Source organism: Anopheles coustani, chromosome 2 (assembly GCF_943734705.1).
Source record: "Anopheles coustani chromosome 2, idAnoCousDA_361_x.2, whole genome shotgun sequence".
NCBI classification, from domain to species: Eukaryota; Metazoa; Arthropoda; class Insecta; order Diptera; family Culicidae; genus Anopheles; species Anopheles coustani.
Window position 1 is genome coordinate 67,163,593 of NC_071289.1, and position 22,021 is coordinate 67,185,613.

A 22,021-nucleotide genomic window follows, 5' to 3' on the forward strand; every position below is an offset into this window, starting at 1 on the left:
TCCCAAACAAAGCAAATCTTATTCGAATCCCAATAGAATCATTTTTTTCTGTTTAAAAACTCAGATTGTAAGAATCCGTACAGTTGGGACTCGAATCTTTGGAATCTGTGTAGGGATCGAATCTTTGGGTCTTCCCAATCCCGATTCTGCCAACACTAATTGCGATCGTCGAGGATCGTTGTCGCGGGGCGAAGGTGTGTGCATCAAGTTGATCCAAACATAGAATTCCCAGTCGCCTTCCAATAGAGGATAGAGAAAGGAAAATTTATCGACTGCCGATACTCCATCCCGAGCAATATTCGTGTGGCGTGAACTACGCTTGTGTTTGGACGTCGCTGGTGGCTTTTCCCCGGTAGTGATAGTAGTAACCCGAAACGAAAGGCTTCACCAAACATCCGCCAGAAAAAGTGTACGCATTCTTTCAGCTTCAAGTTCTATTTTTCTCAGATTTCCCTTCCCACCTCGGGCGTCTTTCCAACGGGCGCAGTGTTTTTCCTACGCCGTTCGAGTGGAATAATCGAGACACGTCGTCAAGGGTTTTCCATGTCAAAATTATTTCCCGTGCTAATAAATCGCCCTGAAAAACGAGTGTATTCATTTGTGTGACCACCATCCTACTATCTTTCTTTCTTTCTCTTTCTCTCCCCTTATTTCACTGCAGCAGTGCGGAAAACCTGAAAATCGCTAGTCGAGGAAAAACCAGGAAAATATTAGCTATCCCACCCCGCGACCCCATCGGCGCCAGCATCGACAGAACCAGCAGCAGTACCTGCCTGCTACGAACCAGTGAAAAAGGGCTGCACACCGTTTTTTTTATCGCGTGTTGTGTGTTGCATAGGAAAATCGGAAACCCGAGATAGAGCGAAAAAGTGTGCGGTTCCCATTTTAATTAGATCCGACGTAGACGAATCGTAAAAGAAGAAAAAGGTACATCCATTGTACGGTGTTTGTTTCATGTGTGGTGTCAGGAGATAAGTAATGTGGTGTTTTTCATGCGTCTCTTCTCCAACTAATTCAGGTATTATTTGTTTTCATCTGTAACCTACTGTGATTGCCTTTTGTTTTAGTGCACTGTTTACTGCTGTCCGTTTGTTTTTCCTTTCCATGGGCCTCGTAAAAACGGCCTACCTCCTTGCTGCCTGCTTTTTTCAAGTTCTGTTTTTCTCCTTCATATATGTATGTTGATGGTGACAATTTTTCACCCTTTCCTGAGTTTCATCTGTTTTCTTGCATCGTTTGGAGTACACCTCCTCCACTGCTGTTTAGTTTGTTGCCTAGAAATGCCTTATCTGTTGCTGTGTTTAATCTACTCAACGTTCATGCACCATAGAATATTTAATTTCTTCAGAGATTTTCTTTAGTTATAGAGAGTTCATATTGCATGTTTGTCCTGCAAATCAGTGACAGTTTTGCTACCTCCGTGTCAGATGATTCGGCGAGAAAAGCAACCCCTTGTGTATGTGCGTGTCGTTGTGTGTATGCACCCTTTTTCGAATGTTTCCATAGCAGCCGCCAGTGGAAAACACCCATCCAACCACCCACCACCCACTACTGTGGGGCCGAGCAGTCCTCAAGATTGCACCGCAGCTCGTAGTACTGCTGCGCGAAACACGACGGCCAACCAGACGGAACTGGATAAAACTCGCTCCAATTACTTTTGGGAATGGGTTCTCGTGTTCCGCTTGAAAGCGAACAGCACCACCGTATGGTTCGTCATTCTCTGCGCCGCGCTGGTTAGGAAGAAGCTAGCGAAAGGGCTTCCAATTATCGTAGATAAACTGGTACGATTACGTACCACACATATATGACCAAGGGGTCAAGCAAAGTTCAAACCTAGCGCGGGCAGGCTACCATGCATACGAGCTGCACATTCGACTTTAATTCCATGTTTCTCTTCTTATCTCACTGGTTTCAGTTTTTATGCTGTAAGTTGGACGACTTGATAAGAGTATTTATTTGGAGTTTTTTTGCTAAATGTCCTTCAAATGCATCGCCCGTTCGGGTATACAAACGGAAAATCTATTGGCCGACCTTTGTGGGATTGATAATAATGCTGGCTCGCAACGAGCCCGAGTACGCCCTAGCACATCCATCAACTGTGCGTGATTATCGGAAGAATTCAAATTTTTTGATGCTCTATCTGTGAGATGCTTTGGAAATATTTTCTTTTTTCCTGTTCGTCGAAAACAACATGACGATTGTGACTTTCATCGCGATTTGTTTTTCAAAAAAATCTATCAAGAGAAACCGACACATCATTTGGCCTAATCACAACGACATTCCAATGAATTTGCTTTGAATCCATTCTAATAGTACATGCTAGTTTTTTTAAATGATTTTTGTAGGTTATTTTGAGTTTGTGTCGCAATTGTAGTAGATTAATTTTAATACTTCTGACCGTTTGTTGCATACATATGATGTATAGTTCCCTAGAAAATAATTAAGCACTAAAAATTGTTAGTGTATTCTGTTCAGTTCATAACTCATCAGAAGGATAGTTTATTTTGGATCCTGAGTACCGGATGGATGCAACAAGTTTTTCCACCCCCGGTGAAAATTCAACAGGAACTGCCCTGACGTTCATCTTTGACGTCTGTGCCGGCCATTTTGTATATCCGTTTCTATAGAAAACTCATCGCCGAGCTGTTGTTGTCCTTGAATTTATGTTGAAAATTTGTTCTCTTTTTCTGTAAAGTGGCTGTAAAGGAAACTTTTTTCTATGGCCACAATTAAAAATATCCTTTGATTTACCACTGAGAGATAGTTGATCTCGATTTGATTGTCAATGCTTCACGCACGCGATGTTGTTCACCAACTGTTGGCGTTTTCATCGCAGCGCCATCCTATATCATCGCACGTGGGTCCACGAAGCTCGCGGTCAGTTTCGGGCAGCATTCGCCTAGATACAGTCATCGCATTCGGAAGTTCGATCGCGGTTTTAGGGCACACGGCGAGATAGCTGATTTTAGTTTTTTCGGTTGGTTTCCCCCCGGAGTAGTGTTTGCTGCAGCGGAAACGAACCGTACCCAACCTCCTCGTCCATTCTTCTTTTAGTGATAGAAGATTTTAATCGAGTCCCAGGCGCCGGGTACGCACAGATCTAGGAGTTCTTTTTAATTTGTTTTCCCTCCCCGCTCGTCGCTCCATCCTGTCCATCTAATCTTGCGAATCGTCTACACTGCATAGATAGCAGCAAGCTTATCCAAACCGTGTTTGTCCAGTCGACCGTCATCGTCGTTTGTGTGGTGCTGTACGTGAAGAAAGTAACGAGAAGTTAAAGGGTGCATAGAGTGAGTGAAATTGTTCCTTCTTTGAAAAGAAGCGATTAAACAAGCATTTGCGTAGAAAATTGAACCCTCTCTTGGAAGAAAGTCAGTCGAAATCATTTGTCTTGCCCTCCCCGCATTCGTAGCTTGAGTTTCACGGACTGCTACGACACCAAAAACGATGTGCTATAAAGCAGAACCAAAAAAAAGCAGCACATTCCCGCAATATGTTTAACTTATCCTGGCCTCCTTTGCTAATTTGTCTGTGAATTTTCTTTCTCTTCCACTTCTTTCATGTACCTTCGTCTCGACGTGGAACCTCGCCTTGTTGGCCGCTACCGTTCCTGTTGCTGCTCCTGTAATGTGTGTGCTGAAAATAAATCATCTCGTACGGATCGCTACTTTCGACCGATGACCGATGCACGACGCCCCACCCGCTGTTGGATACGCGCATTCCATCATCTTCATCCGCCACTGGACACCGGACCGGATGTGTGGTGGTGGTGTTGGTCTTTTCCTTCGACTGTGTTTTGGCAAAAAAAAAACTAAATGGAAAACCAAAACGCCTGGCGACGTTTTTACGCTACGCGCGTCGTGGCAACACCCTCGACGGACGGGCCCCGAAATTCGGGCGTCACCCCTCGGTACGCTTCCGGTTCCTGCGTACTCTTGGGCTACTATGCTGGCTGGTCATCCACAATCCGTGATACGGTTCCGTTTTACTCCTCGGACCCGATCGAAAACCGTTGCCCCCCGACCATCCCTCGCGTACGCGTTTACGTATGCCTGGTGTCGCGTGCGCGCGTGTGTGTTTGTGTGCTCGTTGGTGTCGTCCTGTGCGCGCACTTTGCGCTGGTGTCTGTGCGTACGGTTTGCTGGCGGTGTGTGCAACAAAAATCTTCCATCGCCCTGCGATGTGTCATCTGCAAATCGGTGATAATGTTGTGTGATTCTACATCGCGATATGGCGATCGATGCAAATGCTAATATCGTGAACAACAAAACCACCATCAAATGGCTAAATGCCATATTCCTTGGCCAACTTTGTGACTATCCTTCTTCAACATTTCGACGACGGCGTTTGCAACGATGACTCGTTATATCTCTCCCGACCGCCGCCGTTCGTGATGCCATCGCTGTGTGCGTGCGACTCGTTGCCGTTACAATTATGAAAATTCGGCTGTGTTTGTGTGGTTTGTACGTGTTGCGCGCGCGTGTGCGGCAAACGCGTATCTTCCTTCTTGTCTCGTGTGTGTGTGCGTATGTGCGTGTTGTTTACGGCTGTGTTGGTTGGTTGTTGCTGCTACTTCGGTACTATCTATCTTCTTTGCTATGTGAACACGAATTGTTACGAAAAAAAATAACCCACCATGATTCCATGCTACGACGGATGTGCGTAACTACCGTGTGGTGTTGTTTGTGAATGCGTCCCGCCGATCCCGTGAATGCCCGTCCCGCGGTAACCACCGTCATCGTCCGCCAAATTTAACATCTCTTTTATACGCGCGCCATTGCTCCCTCTCTTGCTTGTGGTCCTAAACAACGTACGAAATACTTGCTCACTCTTTCTCGCTCCCTGCGGCTAATTGTGTGTGCCCGTATTTCTTGTTGGAATATTTTCGCGTCTTCCAAACGGCAACGACGACGACGACGACTGTGACCGTCTTTTCCGCGTACTTTTTTACCATTGCTGCCATTCTTTATTCTCTGCCCGCTATGTTCGAAACCACCATAACCTCGTCATCGCGCCTGCTACGTTAACTTATCACCGTTTCGGTGGTGTGCGATTGTTCATCCCGTTGCCGTCACAACCTTTCCACTGCTGGATTCTGGAAAATGGCTCGTTGACGAAAAACAATTAAACACGAACACATCAAATCTCCCACATTGGATCGTAATCGGCCTAAAACAGAACCAATGGCTGCTATAAGGAAAAAGCTGGTGATCGTCGGCGATGGTGCCTGCGGTAAGACTTGTCTGCTGATCGTCTTCAGCAAAGATCAGTTCCCGGAGGTGTACGTCCCGACCGTGTTCGAGAACTACGTGGCCGACATCGAAGTCGACGGCAAGCAGGTGAGTGCAATGAGCTGCAGCGCAAACACCACCCACCAACTCACCCCCAGACACCATCACAACCAATAAAAACCCCAGCGAAGCCGCCGATCATGTGACAAAGGCAACATGGAACGGTTTGGGCAGGGTTTTGTATGGTTTAAATTTGCCTTTTTAAAATGTAATTCACTTTGATTGTGATATCATGTGGAAGAAATACGCTCGTAAGAAGGATGCACTAAGGAAAAAATGGACACAAACTGGCATTGCAAGGGAACAAACCAGCAACATTTTGTTGTTCAGTTTGCTGCCGGTGCATTTGAACACACACACACATAGAAACGCCCGACATAACAAAGAAATCCGGCGTGCAAGGCTACCGCCCTCTTGGAAGAATAGATGCACCAAATGCATGCGGAATTTTGGAAGCATTCTACATCTTTTGTTTTTAATCGTCGTAAAATCCACCATCTAAAGATTACACTAACAAATTTTACTGCTGAAAGGATTTAAAATTTGACTGGAGATGCGTTGCAGAAAAAGATGATAGAATATTAGTAAGAACAATAACTTCCCTTTCGAGGAGCCACACACCAACTCCACCGTTTCCAGGAAGGTCGAAACTAGAAACTGGAGAAAAAACTTATACGCGAAAATGTACAGGAAAAAAAGGATTGGAGTGAAAGGAGGGCGATGGGGAGGCAGGGCATGTCTTTTTCATAAACATTAACATGCCTTACCCTTCGGCTGGCAAGACTCCCTCTCTCTTTCAAGTGGTCATGCAAATATCCCCCCGGGAGGTTGACGAACGGCTCCCAACAACTCCCACCCGACTCCCCCAAGGCCACCCTAAGAGCATACGTGGACTGCAATAAAAAGAGTGTGTGTATGTGTACGAATTTGCGCTTGTTCCGATTGCCTGAATGTCGTCAAATAGTACGGGCCAGCCCGCGTGCACGAGCCGTCTTGCGCCAAGCGCTGGAGGAGAGGACGTCTTACCATAAATCCAATTGTATTCGCCTTTCACCTTCATCAACTCCGGGCGGCACATCGCGGGCCCAACAACCACCACCTTCCTTCTCCAATAAGTACGTGATTAGATTTTTCGCATGGCTTTCGTCTCGCCTCGTTCGAAAGCGAGAGTTTAATAGATTTTTTATGGCGTTTTTATGCACCCCCGGGTTGTCGGTGCTGGGCGATTGGCCTTGACACACCAATCTGCAATTTATGATATCTCCATTCATGATAGTAGGCAGCACTGAGTTACTACAATACAGTAACAAGCTTTTTCTGGTCTAAACTGCGATAATAAAAAAGCGAAAAACTATACCGTGAATGGAGAAATTGAACTACATTGTTCAACTCGAGTGAAAAGGAAAAAGCCAGTTTTTGATTCTGTTATGTTGCAGATTGTAGAATAACAAAGGGCATTTGTTTGCCCATGACCCGTAATACAAAGAGTTACAATAGGAAGCGGAAGATGGCAAGTAACTGATTAAAATATTTGTTTTCTTTTCGCGTGGTCATTCCCCTGGGCATCAAACAGAGGAAATCTTGGATTCTGAAATTGGTTTCATCTTTGTTTTTACGGTTTTCCTTTGTTCCCACTGGATTCTTTGCTAGTTTCTCCGCCGAAAGCAAAAACCATAGTGAAACATAATCATGTTGTTATTTTTCTTTTTTTTCCCTCAATTTCTCCTTGCCTCTTGGACCTCGGAGATAGATCGCGCAACTTCTACAAACTAACTAGCGAGTAATTTTTGTATTCTATCGCGCGGAAGCCCATCGCCCTAGATTTGGTTTGGTCTGACGAGTATTGGGAATTGGCAAAAACATGTTGTATTGCTATTTGTTTATTCTTTTTTGTTTTAAGTTTTTATTCCCACTCACATTTGTGGCCGGAGAGATTTGTTTAAAAATATTTCTTAGCTTATCTCCTCCCCCGAGCGCATCATTTCTTGGAATGTCTGCTCTCTGGTAATGCGTAACGGCATGTTTTGGAAGCGCGCTTGTGCTTTTTGGACGGCTGCCATAAAATCGGCGGAAAAACGATTGACGCATAAGCCGCGCAAGAAGCGATTCGATAAATTCCAATTAAGGTGTCATCAGGGCAGAATAAATGAAGCTGTGTGTTATCCGGCGCACACACACACACACGGACACAGGTTGAGGATCCGGATGGCCGGAAAAAGCAGCAGCGGGCCCCCTGGTCTGACGCTCGATCGGTGTGTGGGGTGGCCAATGAAAAATAATTTTTATTGACATTCACCATAAATGAATTGGTGTTAAAAGAGCGGGGGAAAACGGGAAAATCATTACCGGTAGCGGACACAGCAGATACGCCGAGCCCCGGAGGCTTGGTTGTGGTATGCGGATAAAAATAATTTTATCAGCGAAAACGCGCTCTCGCTGTGTGGCGATGGAAGGAAGAAAATCTGTGCTCCTCTCATCCATCCAGGCCCGGTACACGAATGGTTGCCATACGTAAATATAGCCCGGGAGAAGGTAAAAAAGGAATGAAAAGAAATCATTTCGCGAACGCAGACTGTGTGTGTGTGTGTATGTGGATGCCTCCGCTCCCCCCGTACACACCAGGACGCCGTCTGCAGATGACCACACATCGATCATATATTATTACACTTGAATGTTCTGGAGGATTTAAAAAAGAAAACCGGACATCGGAAAAGGCATACACACACGGTATGCACGCACGCATACAACTATCCACGGGTCGCCACAGTATGGACAAGATGCATTCCTTTCCAGTCGGCCAGAGGGTGGGGGGAGGCACGGGATCTTTCCCCATGATGGTAAGCGCGCGTGTTCTCCAACTCGAACCGCGAACCGACGACGACGTCGAGCTCTTTGGTGGACGCGCTGGATTCGCACACCACCCCGCTTTGCCACAAAATGACCCACCACACCCCCACACCCTCCCCACAGGTCAGTCGTTTCTCCGCGCCCGCAGGACTTCGTTTGTGTCAAACGTCAATCAAAGTCAAATGTTTCCAAATCCCTCCTCCCACCCCCGCCACTACGAAGTGTCCATACGGCTTTCTACCGCTTTCTGCCGCTTTCTGCTCCGTTTGACTTCTTGAATTTGAACCCGCGAATCCCAAAGCAACGGGTGGCGGGTGGGAGTTAGATCATTTTTCTAGCCTCTTGGCCTCCCAACGGTACTCAAGTTTCTTGACACATTCTCACATACACACACACACACACACACACATCATGCAAAGCAAGCATATTCACTGTTTGGAATCAACTGGTAGCGAATAGTTTCGAAACGGTGGTAGACGGCAACTTTTTACGCAACAACAAAACGCCACAAAAGAACATTCACACCAGAAGCAAGACCCCCGAACGGGAGGAGGAAAGAATCGAATCGAAAAAAGGGAATTTCGGTGAAACCGTCTCGTTGTGGTTGGTGGCAACAGGATTAAGGGCAACATAAAATTGAGCCAGACGAAACCACCACCACATCACTGCCGGCATTCACCGCGGAAAGATTGGAAAACCGGTGTTGCTGCGCTCCACTCGACGAGTGGAATGATCCTCCCCTCTTTCCTGCCCCGGGCCCGGCCCGCCCTGGAAGGAGGGTTGAAATTCCTACCGCATTAGGTCATAAGTTCTCGCGGAAACTGGTGTCTCTTTTTCGTGCTCTTTGTACAGGTTCGTTTGATATTATCAATGGTGTACCGAAGGCAAAAAACTTTTAAAAAGTCCATCACCAAAATAATATCCCGCCTTTGGGAGGTGGGTTGTGCGTGAGAAGGTTGTGGAAACAGGTGTGGTAGATTTTTTTTCTTTTTAAAAAGAAAACCAATTTCAATTCGGTTCCATGTTGCTGCCTGCCGGTCACCGGAACGAATAAAGCGCTCCATTCGATCTGTTTTTGTTAGCCGGAATAATGGGCTCTGGAACACCAACATAATATAGTGCTTGAGACATAAAACGAATGTCCACTGGAGAGGTCGGTCCGGTCCGTCGGAAGGAAAGTGGACATTTTCTCATTAGCCAGCACCCCCAATTCATTATTTCTTGTCCGGTTTACTGTGTACAACCCCCCCGCCCGAGGGAAGATGATTGTTGGGCACCGAGGGAGAATTTGCAACAAACTGATACACTTTTGTGTCCATCGTTTTCAATTGTGATCCCATTTGAAGGACAGCTTCTTTTGCCAATGTAGTAAACTACTTTCTCTCGCTTTAACTCAACCTGGTTTCACTTCTAGTGGATAAAAAGAAGTACTTTTCAACAGTCTTGTATTTCTAAAACTCTCTTGTTTATTATTGTTAGATACAATGCAATAAAGTTTGGCTTAAATCGCGACTGCAATATTCTTATTGTTAGAAATGAGTTTCATGGCACGTAAAACTCACTGGCACAAAACAGTAAAGATAAAATTAAATCAATCGATCGATTTCGAGCTAGATTTATTCAAAAACATAGAGAAAAAATGTTAAAAGGGATCTGAAGAGATCCCTTCATTACTTTTTTGTATCTGTTCGGTTATTCCATCTTCTGCAACTCGACAGGTCCCTTCCATATTTCTTTCCACCATGAATTCGAGACCATGATGATTGTCCCCCCTTCTACCCATCATTTTGGACCAAGAGTTGTATGGAAGGATTCGTCATACGTTCGATGGACGTTCAATATTCGTTTTAGAAAAAAACCGGAGGATCAACTTAGCAAAAAATGGACGGAACGGCAAGGAGGTCTCTCTGAAGTCGATGATGAAGACGACGGCGAGATGATGATGATGTGGAGGTGCTTGACGATCGATTGCGCTTCTCGCCTGTGGTGATGATGATGTCAGCTTATGCCTCTGACCTGAGACCTACGACGGGGGGACGGACACCGTTGGATGTGCAATCCGGCATTGGGCAGGATTTCGATGAACTATCTCTCCCTATCGCGACCCTTCCGGTTGTGGGAAGGAGAAATAGCTTTTCCTAATAATGCAAAACCTCCCCAACGGATCACGGGATTCTCACGATAGTTAACTGTAATGAATATGTAATGAATAACCCAGAAATGGCTAAAGGTGTCTATCCCCGGCCGGGGTTAGTCTATGGTTGTGTTGATTAATCAAAGTATTTAAATTGATTTTAGATATTACCATCCGCGAAGAACCGCTAGTGAGGGTTTGTTGAGATAATTTAAAAAGCATTACATCATCCCGCGGTGGTCCATCATGTGTTCATCTATTTGCTTGCCTCCGCTGCCGCCTCCCGGGGCACCCAGCAGCAACAGCTGCTGGTGTTGTTGCTGCTGAATCATGCACAGTTCTCAGGGCAAAAGAGTATAGTCTCGGAATGGAGCCGCTTTTGTGCACACGAATGAAACTGAAACGCGAAATGCTGATTAGCCTCCTAGAAGCGAATGTTGTGGTGCTTGTTATCGGTGTGCGCTCGGAACTCATCATCCAATCATTGGTGGGTACCGAGGCGGTTGGGAAGTACTGAGGCTGGGAAGCGGGGGGCATCTTGTACGTGTTGTGCTGGTAGCATCCTAATCACCCCGAGAACTTCTTTCCCATTGCGAGCTATGCTTGTATTAAAATGCTTATCGCTTGTTTATTGGGTTATAGGAAAAAATGTCGTTCACATTTATTTATTATACATTTTCAACCAATGTTTGAAATGGTAATGGTAGTCCCCAGTGCATAGTAAGGATATACACTACACGCATAGGACTGTTTTTCGGATTTCGCAAAGTTCTTCGTTCTAACAATTATCTCGCCTCGCCTCGACGAATACATTTTAACGAAAATTTTCATGTGTCAACAATTGTTTTGGTTTGTTATAGAAAATATTTTCTATAAGATATGCCTACATCACAATTTGTAATTTGAAGTGTTTTATTTTTCTGAATGGATGGCACCATAATTCACTTCCCATTACCATTATATATGGAAATTGTTTCTTATGTATCTTTAGACGAGAATTTTCTTTTCTTTTCTTCCTACCGAGATTAATTACAAAACATTTATAACTCTGAATTTAGTAGTTACCCAAATCTATTAGAAGGATATCTTCATATATTTTTTTACTTGCTTCTGTTATGGTATGATCTAGTATTTGGTTTATGGTTATACAGTGTCATACACAATATTCGTCCATTGTTATAGTATTTTAGGTTTTAAAACAAATGTTGCCTGATGAGTGACTACATTTGCGAAAACTTTTCCACTAACACAAACCCTACTGGTTTTTTCTAACATCGGTCGAAGAGCGGGAAGGGGTAAGGGGGCTCACCGTATCAGCGAGGTTAATGGCATCGGCTGATCAATTAGCGTCACTTAGGGACGGGGCTGAGAACTGTCGAATGTTCGATCTGGGTTGTTAATTGAAGCAGACAAAGCACATCAAATGGTAGGGGGTTCGGTTTTCTACAGGTTTTCGATGTATTTTAAACAGTTATTACATCTAATAATCGTGTTGACAACAACAATTGCACTTGAACCCGATTACAAAAAATTGGTATCAGGAATCCTTGTTGTTTTTTCCCCGTCTTCAATAGATGACACTCTCAAAATTCCGACGGGACCGGGACAGCCTTTTCAAGAACTGGGGAAAAGTGCCACTTTGGCGTCATCGTGTGCTGCTGCTACATTATGCTGGCCAAAGCGGGTGTCGTTGTTGTTGCAAGCGGAAACAATTCTGCAATTACTCATTTGGTTGATTCGAACAACGTTTCTCTCCTAGCCTCTTCTCCACCCAGTCCGTCGGCCATAACTTTGTAACTCCTCCAGGCGTGGGTTTGGTTTGATGGCGCGAACCTAAACCCACGACCTTACACGAGGGACTTATGGAAGGGAACGAAAAGAACGGATGAATGGGTGACGCTGTGAATCAACTTTACCAGCGACTAAAGGAAGGCGGACAACATGGTGTTGGTCAGAGTTCCCCGTAGCAGCGAGCTAGATAACTGACGGAAGGGAGGAAATAAAACTGGACAAACTTTAACGTACGGCGTAAACGGGAAGGAAGGAGCTTAGTGGAGAAGAGAGTCATCGGAGAAACAAACTCTCTGTTGGCCTCCCGATTGTTTTTTTTTGTTTTGGTTGTTTGTGGATGGTTGATGATAACCAACCGTCGTTGGAGGAAAACGTCGCGAGAACCACGAGACGACCCCACCCGACGACGACATACCTCACCCTGCGCCACCCGTTGGAAGGTGCGCTTGCAAGAATTTATATCACTGCAGGCAATGATGGCGCGCGCGCACACACGACGCTATCGCTGATAACGGAAAACCCACAAACACCTCCCCCAAGCGGGTGATGGGGTAAGCGGGGTGATACCCGGATAAGGTTCCGCCGTGAGAGTGTGGCGGTATTATTTGCTTGAGCGTTTTGCTGCGACTCCACGGTCCTCCGATGATCCATCCGGTGGTTGAAGAGAGAGGTGTATCAGGTTTGACCTCGGCCTGGGACAACCACCTGGGGTTCTCTACCCCCTCGCTATAGGTGAATGGAGATGATTTCCCACCCAATCCCCTACGGGAAAACGGAGGGCAGATAAAGAGGTCGAATACGCGCCATCGTAAGGTCGATGGAAAATCTAATGGTTATTGGGCGTGGGGGGGAATCGGTGGGGAGGATGGAAAAATGGAACCAATGTGTCCTTACGTGTGTACTACTAAGAAAGAGGGAGTGTTTTCGCGAGCCACACACTGAATGAAAGAATAATGGTCCCCCCACGGTACGGACGCGCATGGGGGTGGGGGAAATCAATGGTGACAATTTATTTAACAGCCTTAAATAAACACACCTTCCCGAAGAGCAGGAAGAACGTCCGAGTGTGTGTGTGGTGTGTGTCCTTTTTGGAACTACTGGGGGGTGTCCTCTTCCATGCGTTCTCGTTAAGATTTCTTTCCCCAACAACTTTCTTCGCTTCGCTTGATTGAGAAACGACCACCCGACCCCCCGCGAGGGGAACCTTCCTTCCGATGTCCAGCGAGGGTACGACATTCTCTCACCACTTTCTAGACGACCACACGTTGGCCGCGTGTCAAGGTTTTGTTGTCTCGTCAAAGGTGGTGGGCCCGGCTCTCAACCCCCCCTCCCCCAGCGATTCGGGGGAACCCAATCTTTCCGCTTTCGATTCTCACTCTCTTTTTTCTTTTCGAATTCCGTATCCAATATCATCTTCCCTGACCCCCTCTTCAGGTGGCACGCGTCTAGGGCTATGGCGGGGGGGATCCTCCCGCGGGTGTTCAGTAAGTGTAAGGGCAGGAAGAGCGGAAACGGGGGCGCTAATGTGTGGAATGTTGGTCGGAGTTCGCCCGGTTGTCGGTGTTCGGTTGGTACTAATGGCTCTTATCGCGGAGTCCCACATTCCCAGGGCTCCTTTACGGTAAAACAGGGCGTGCGATGGAAAAGTTGTAGGGCTCGGAGGGAAATGGGAGGATTGGTTAATAGATGAAATGGGTTTGTCTATGTATGTGTGTGAGGTGGGTTATGTGTAGTTGAATCACACCACTAAAAAAGAACAACCACCTCCGGAGGAACACACGGAGCAGTGAGGTAATGAATGAACTGACCGCGATAAAGACACGGCGTAAGCATGAGCAGCATATGTGTGCGTGTGTGTGTGTGTTTGTCAATGCGGAGCCAGTCTAAGGTAACATTTCTTCGGAATGATTCAACTTCCAGGAATTGGCGGGTTTAGCAAGATCCCCCGGTCGGTCCCCCTCTACTTCTAGTGTCGGGTTCGCGAAGTTCAAGTGCTAACACTCGAGGGCCTAAAGTAGAAGAAGAAGGACATGTCTGTTAAACGGTTTTTGAAAAATATTCGAAAACCCCACCCCTTATTTAAAGATCTTAGAAAAGCTTATCTTACCGGGCCGCTACACGAACCGAAAACTCCAACCGAGAACTCAAAAACCGTATAAGTTTACGTCAAAATCTTCTCGGTTCGTGTAGCCGCGTTTTGTGGTACCAATTCTGTGAGCCACGCTACACGAGCCGCAAACTCAAAACTTCGCGGCGCAACGAGGTTTTTGTTTTTGATTTTTCAGTTAACTCAAAAATCTTCCTTCAAAGCAAACAAGATCTTATTTCAATTCACACAAAAAGTAAAAGATGGATAATCTGTTGAAGTGTGGCTAACTACCCTATCGCGGGTCATCGAGTTGAGTACCCAAAACTTGCAACAACGCAACAGGCGTATTGTGCGGAGGCAAGAAGATGGCAACCGTTTGCTGGACAATACTGTAGCAGAGCAAGCAAATGAAACTATAATTAACTTTCTTCGCATGAAGAAGGAAGATTTTGATGTTCTCAAGTTACATAAAAAGTGGTAGAATAAAATATTTTAATCTTTATCATTAAACTTTTTGAAACTTTTAGATTTTGGAATCAGTTGGTGGGCCGGACTTTGCGAACCCCTGATCTATAGTGAATTTATAATTGATATTCTAGCTATAAAATAACAAAATATTAACTAACCGTAACTACAAAAGAAACACGTAAATTTATCACCATATGTTCGTTTATTTTGTTTTTGAGATTTGTTATGTTTACATTTATTTCTTTTTCGTCTTCTTCTTCTGACGCATTTGAGTTTTCGGTTAGCTGCCAAAAACTTCTCGGGTGCAGTTTTCAGCTCACGGAGCTGAAAAGTTTTTGACGTAAACTTCTCGGTTGTTCCCCTCTTCTCGCCGAGAAGTTTTTGAGTTTTCGGGTCGTGTAGCGGGGCTCTTAGCTTTTTAAAGGAACGTCTGAAATAATTATTTTCCTAGCTCGCGTACAATTTTCTATTACATTATATATCCCGTTTTTATTATAAAATTTCCCCACATTAGATCTAAAACACCTCTTTTTTCTTCGGGCATTTTTCAGGTCGAACTAGCGCTATGGGACACGGCTGGACAGGAAGACTACGACAGACTGAGGCCGCTGAGCTACCCCGACACCGACGTTATCCTCATGTGTTTTTCCGTCGATTCGCCCGACTCGCTGGAGAACATCCCCGAGAAATGGACCCCAGAGGTAAGCGGACAGTCAACAAGAGTTTCAAAAGGGCAGGGAGCACAAGACTGGGAGATACGTGATCTCGTTAAGAGGTTTGTTCGTGATCTTTACCGGATCGTCGATGATAAGATGCACCCGTTTTATCAGCAAAGGGTTTTGTGTTTGCTTTGAAGTCAAGAGTGTAGTACCTGTTTGTGTTACATTGTTTCAAAAGGCGTCAATTGCCTTTTAATCCGATGCAAGACTGGAAGGTCACATGCATGTTAGATAAGATTTCCTTGCAGTAAAATTATGTAACAGAAATAGCTTCGTAAGCGTAAACAATTGTTTGATTAATAATAGTAGAAAGCTCTCCTCCATTTTTTCGACAAAAGAACACTGGAAAAGATTTTTTTTCTGTTGCAACTCACAATCGTAAGTTGTCGTTAGTTCTGTGTTTGTGTGACCGTTGGCTGTGTTTGGATGACGAACTGTCGTTATCAGAGCATATAACCACCCTGCTACCAGCGCGAAAGCAATGTGAGTCACGCGTTGGCCAATCAAGTTCGCTTTCCTAAAGACGCGACTATCTTATTCGAATCCGGCGTAGGAAATGAATCATTAGATTGTTTCATGGAAGGCATTTTATTCATAAAACAAATGGACAGACAAATGAGGGATGCTTTACTTAATGTTTGCGATACTCTTGCTCGATTCTAAAAGTTTTTGTATTTTCTTTTCGCTTTACCTACAGGTCAAACATTTCTGCCCCAACGTACCCATCATTTTAGTCGGCAACAAGAAAGATCTCAGAAATGACCCTCATACAATAAAGGTTCGTACGTTCGCCCGACAACACTTTGTGGGCTCAAATAGTTGGTAGTATTATCGGTTTGGAAGTCACCTCAATGAAATCATCTTCTCTTTTCCTTCCCCCTCTTTTCGCAGGAGTTGTCCAAAATGAAGCAGGAACCGGTCAAGCCGCAGGAAGGGCGTGCGATGGCGGAGAAAATTAACGCGTTTGCCTACTTGGAGTGTTCGGCCAAGTCAAAGGAGGGCGTCCGTGAAGTATTCGAAACCGCCACGAGAGCAGCGTTACAGGTCAAAAAGAAGAAGAAGAGTAAATGTGTTCTGCTCTAAAAGAGCAAAACATCCATTTCTACTACGATTGTGTATGGTGAGGTCCGCGCATGGCTTCGATGAGCGCCGATCGAGCCAGGAACGTGAGGAAGAGCAAAAAGGAAGGAGGAAAAACGGTAGGGGAAAGGGAAAGTCGAGCGAGGAGTTGATAACAGCAAGGAAAGAAGGGACACAATGCCCGCAGATGAGGTGAAAAAACAAGGCTCGACGTGCAACTAAAGTAAAGAGGTAAACAAACAAAACATACGGTAGATCGAGAGAGAGAGAGGGATGGCCAAGCGTGTAGAAAACCATACAAACCGCCGCCGCCCCGACGATGAGGAAAACGCGAAAACCCGCAAGTTTCTATAATGCTCCCAAACGCCGCCACCTGGCGTGCGGCCCCCAACCGAGCGAATTGCGATCATAAGGCAAGCAGCAGCAGCAGCCGGGGTGTGGTATGGGGGTGAAGCTGGTTGAATTGAGGAATCCTCTTTTAAAAAGAATGAAATTGAACCATCATCCTTTTCGATTGATCCTTCGTGAGAAGACCAAAACACAAAGCAACAGATGAGCAAACACAAACAAACGAAGTCAGGATTAGGATTGGATTTGTATGTCTAACGGCGCGCGCTTTTGAGCGAACCCGTCGGAAGGGGTCCCCCGGAAAATAGTATCTGTCCGCCGTCATCTCCCGTTTTATATTTCATTGATCCAAACCATTCGAAATGTGTTGGAAATGTTTTACAGAAGCCGCATCGAATGCGTTTCCTTTTCGTGCGGTCATCCGTATTGAGGCTGGAGGCCCGCCACCGGGATACACCCGGAAGTACCATCCATGCGTAACGTGTCACCATTTTACTTTGGGAGAGTTCTCACTTAATCCGGAAGCAGTGGGACAATCCCGACTGCAAATGACAAAAACAGGATGATACGATCATACAAGGGAATGCAATCAACAAACGGGAACGGAAGTGTGCACTTCTCTTTAGTAGAGCCCGTCGTTGCCTTTTTCTTTTCTTTGTTGGGCCCATCACTCCGCGGGCACGCATCTTTTTTTTTAAGTAGGAGAGGACGGAAAAAACGGAACGGTCTGTACTAGGTTTTTAGGGTTTATGTTTCTCATATTCGGCTCCCATCTTTCTTTTTATTAACACATACACACACGTACACACACACACAAACACACCACATATGCATACATACATAGCATGGCATCTATTAGATGTGTTTTTTTATTATTAACTATTTGGTAAGCGGTTAAGTAAGTGTTGTGTATGCAAAACAAAAGAACAAATTACAAAACAACAGCAAAAAAAACTATTCAAGAGAATCCGTGTGTGTTTCGTTTATGTTGATGAGAATGTTAGGAGAATGATGTTAGCGCCAGGACGAACGTAGAAACATGGAACATGGCATTCATAATACGGCAGGAAAATGGAAATGGAACATAAGCAGCATATTACTGCTACCACCACCACCACCACATTAATTTAGTAGCAGATGAAAGTGGAACCGTCAATGACACAAAACCACGTTTTCTTCTCGTTCATTCTCACATGCATTTGCTAAACATTATCAAGCATAGATTATTCATCCAACTGGACAGGAAACTTTACACAGCATCTGGGACATTATACTTGTGCCCGTTGCTTGCGGGCATCCCAAAAACATCTCCGAACATCCACTTAAAAGGTAGCGCAACAAAATAACTCCCTCAATAAGTTTCGTAGCTTTCGGCGGCGATTTGGAAAGGTAGGATTTTAATTTGTTTTTGAATGCTGTCGTTCCATTGAAACAAGAAGCATGGTAAAAGGAAGCAAGTCTAACGCATATATGCTACGCATGCCGATGAAATGCCGAAATGATGAAGGGAGTGGTTTGAATTGAATGATTACGAATGTTTCCCTTACGGGGGGTCAGCAGAAGTAGAAGTAGTACAGGCCGAGCAGGATGAAGAACAACGCGGCGGCAACGAAAACGATGATAAAGATGGTGACGATGATGAGAAGGAGATGAATTTAGGCTAGTATAGATGTAACGCAGATAAAAGAAAGTGAAAAAAAAACAGATTAAACGAAAGAGAGCGTAAGTTGGATTGAGCGAGTGAGGGAAGAGTCAGAATTTTAAAAATAGAAAGCAGAAGAATAAATTCTAACCAATGATGAATGGAAAAAAAAAACAAAAAACAAAACACGAACATCTACCATCATGCTACACCTCAAAATCCGATTGTGTCTCTTCTCGTGGCCGATTTCGTTGGCCGTGCTAGCTTGTTGCTGCTCGTGTGGACCAAGGAACGAACCTCGGCGGATGTGGTGTTGTCACTCCGTAGAATCATTCTTTTGTTTTGCTTGTGCGCCGCGAAAACCAATTTCATGCCGTAACTAATCCTTGCGGACGCTCCTTGGGTGTTTCGAGTGCGCGTGCCCTGATATACTGTTGGATGTGTGTTTTACTTCGGTGGATTCTGCTGTTGACGAGGAACTGCGATAAAGGTAAGCATGAGCAGCGAGTCTAACAAAAGTGGATATATCAGTTGTATTTTTCATTCTTTTATTTTAGAAAATGAATACCTTGTGCTATGAGGACCACTACCCATGTTGGATGGCGACGTAAGCATGCGCAGTACATCGAAAACTCATCAGGTTACTAGGATTGAAGCGGTCATCTTTACTTTAGCAGCATGCAAACAAAATCCACTGCAATGCCAATCGACAAAGTAGGCAAAACAACAAACGAGTGAACAAGCAACGTACGATTTGCGATGCTTTCCTGACTTCAGCTTCTGCGTGTGAGTACATGTGTGCGATCTACAACTTCCGTCGGTTAATTATACCTTCAGGCAAAAACACTTCCATTAGTAATCCTGTTTTGCTATAGCTCGATCCTCAAGATATAATTCCCAAGTCGTTAGGTGATCGCATTCGTAAAGGTCGAGGGTTGGCGGAAATAAAAGTGGAACGAGCAATGTAGTAAGAGATGGTACAAGCTAAGGCCAATTTCTAACAAATATTAAAATCGGGTATTTTAGCATGTATGCAAGTAGGTACTTTCCCAAGATCGTTGTGTCGATGTATAATGCGTGTGTGAACAAGTTTTTCTGCCGATAGTCATCTTTTTACAACAACAAACACGTGTTGCGTGTGTCATCCTGTATCTGTCTTGTACGATCGATATTGATGGTGAATTTAATGGTTTTCTGGTGCAGTGATACACACGCACGAGGGGCTCAGTTGGACCTCAAAACAAGTACCCAGTCAGCGGAGAAAGGAGTATTGAACAATTGGTTATTTCACACTTTGCACAGTGCGATGGTAGACGAGAGACATCCTGCTGGATTGTGGGACATTTCGAATCCTTCCCACCAAACAATATACAAGAGGCCGTTGCGCGTACTGTACCCCATAGCAGAGTAGATAATTTGATCCTTTTTGACACTAAAGCTCACGTATCTCGTTGATCTTCTACTCTGCGTACCGTACAGTAAAGATGTATAGGACGTTCGTGGACAAGAGGATCTCCTAGGTCGTCGGCAACAAGGGTAAAAAATATGACTGAAACACTTACAAACAACACTGTAGCTAAACATCAGAAACAAATTAACGATCAAAATTCTACTCCAATTAATAAGATATAAATTAAAAAAGTTATTATGACTAAGTAAAAGCAACATCATCAACCAAATTACCACTAATATTTCTATCAATTTAAAAGGCTGCACTGGCAAGAATAGGGAAGTTGTTTAACGCTTTTGACTTCATCTTCGGCAGGGCAACATATAATATCGACGAAGCCACGTAAAATTTAATCGCTTCATTAAAAAAAACATATTGAACGGTAAAATGTGCAAATTTTGAAAATGGCTTTGAGCACTACCGTGGTTTTCTATTTGCAAAAAAGAAATTGGTTATAGAGGGAAGCAAAGGTACGTCGTGGCTTATGATTTTCCATAACGGAATGGCTTCTGGAGATCGGAATGACTATACTGGTTGATTTTTTTCTAAACTTAATTTTTGTTTTCACTACCTGAGAGCTATTGAGGCAAAGGAAAAGTATTGGTTGGTTAGTTAGGATTGGCATATTGCAGGAATGACATCGCGCAAAGGCATGATTTGCTATTTCCTCGTTGTTGTTTGGAACATCAAAATGGAAAATAGAATCAATGTGAAATTTGTGGCTCATATTGTAGGGAAGTTATCATATGACGATCGAGAATGTTGGTAGTGAGTAACGATTAAAAGGTTAAAAGTTTTATATACTTATTTGTAGCTATGATGTGGTTTTCAACCAACTTTCTAGTTTTAATAATTTGTTATTTGAATAAATGGCACAAATCGATTAATTTGGAGGAAACAAATGCAGACGTCTGCTTTAAGTTTCTCGTCCATTCGTTTTTCTTGTGCGCTTTTGGATTTTGGTGCGTCTCTGAACTGTAGGGATAATATTTGCAACCGCTGCAAACTTTTCAACGCTGAGATGGCACGTTCGCACCCACCACGTGTTGGGTAGATTGAAAAATACTAAACATATAAACAAAGAAAAATATGCCTAACTATACATATTTATGCTTTCTAGCACACCATTCTTCACATGTCAGTGTCAATAGTCGAGAGATATAAGATAAAATTCCCACTTTTGCGTACGGGGAAAGGCTAGAATAAGCAACATACAATATTTCACCCCTCACGTGGTACATGCACCGAGGGCATGTCGCTTTGCTAGTGTATCAAAGTAAAAGAAGCAAAAAAAGCAGTGTATAACAAATTATTATCAACTATTTTACATTACCATACATTCGAAATAGAGGAGACACTAAGAGCCATTTAACATAAAATCAAGCTGCTGGTAATATTCAAAGACCGGCTGGAGAGAACCTGAAACATAAACACACTTGCATATTTTTATTTTTTCATCAACAGGTCATCTACATCATTTATTGTAATTTTTCAACGAACCAACACAAAACGCCACGAACTACTACAAAGTACCATTGAACAAATAATTAAACCTTTATCGCCTTTTTACGGAAAGAAGTGGGCAAAGCCACTTTGAAGCATCATAGATAAAACTTATCGAATTATTATGCTGTAGGGAAGAGAAAGAATATGGTGATGGAAGGCAATTTAATTAAAATTTGAAACTAATGTGGATAGAAAGAAGGGAACATTTTCGTTTTAAAATTAATATGTCGTAAGAGCGGTAAATCAGCAAAACTAAATGGTCCCAAAGTAACGTACATCGTTGAATGGTCATGAAAATGGATACGATAATCAGATGTCGATAGAATGCAAAGTATCGGAAAGGATGAAACGTAGTGATGAGGAGCGGTTGAATTTTGAAAGCTTGGCGGCGGATATACGATACGGCGGAATTGTAAGCTTTTGTTGTGCAAAAAGGCAGAATTAGGGCGGTCTAGGTAAATTCGTTTAAAAAAAGAAATGCTAACAACACGCACGGAAGATGTTTTTAAAACTATTGACTATGTATCGGTCGCAAGGATGCAAAAAACAAAACAAAAACTGGAAAGTGATGGGAAATAAACCTGTTTTCAAAAAAAGAATGAAATCGGTGTTATTTTGAATTATACCGATAGTTTTGGTTTTATTCTGAATGGAAT

At 44.0% G+C, this 22,021-nt stretch overlaps 1 protein-coding gene across 4 annotated transcripts; it reads left to right on the top strand.

Moving 5' to 3' along the window:
• Positions 1–192: 192 nt before the first annotated feature.
• On the top strand, positions 193–18,540 carry LOC131266345 (ras-like GTP-binding protein Rho1). 4 transcript variants are annotated; one of them, XM_058268825.1, is made up of 6 exons: positions 193–409; positions 662–927; positions 5,179–5,339; positions 15,172–15,321; positions 16,037–16,117; positions 16,231–18,540. In XM_058268825.1, the coding sequence occupies exons 3-6, from the start codon at positions 5,184–5,186 to the stop codon at positions 16,420–16,422; spliced, it is 579 nt and encodes a 192-aa protein (XP_058124808.1). In that variant the 5' UTR covers positions 193–409; positions 662–927; positions 5,179–5,183; the 3' UTR covers positions 16,423–18,540. The 4 variants fall into 4 exon arrangements, with proteins under 4 accessions (XP_058124808.1, XP_058124807.1, XP_058124809.1 ...); XM_058268824.1 differs by lacking the exons at positions 193–409; positions 662–927 and adding an exon at positions 999–1,018; XM_058268826.1 differs by lacking the exons at positions 193–409; positions 662–927 and adding an exon at positions 2,913–3,290.
• The last annotated feature ends 3,481 nt before the right edge of the window (positions 18,541–22,021 follow it).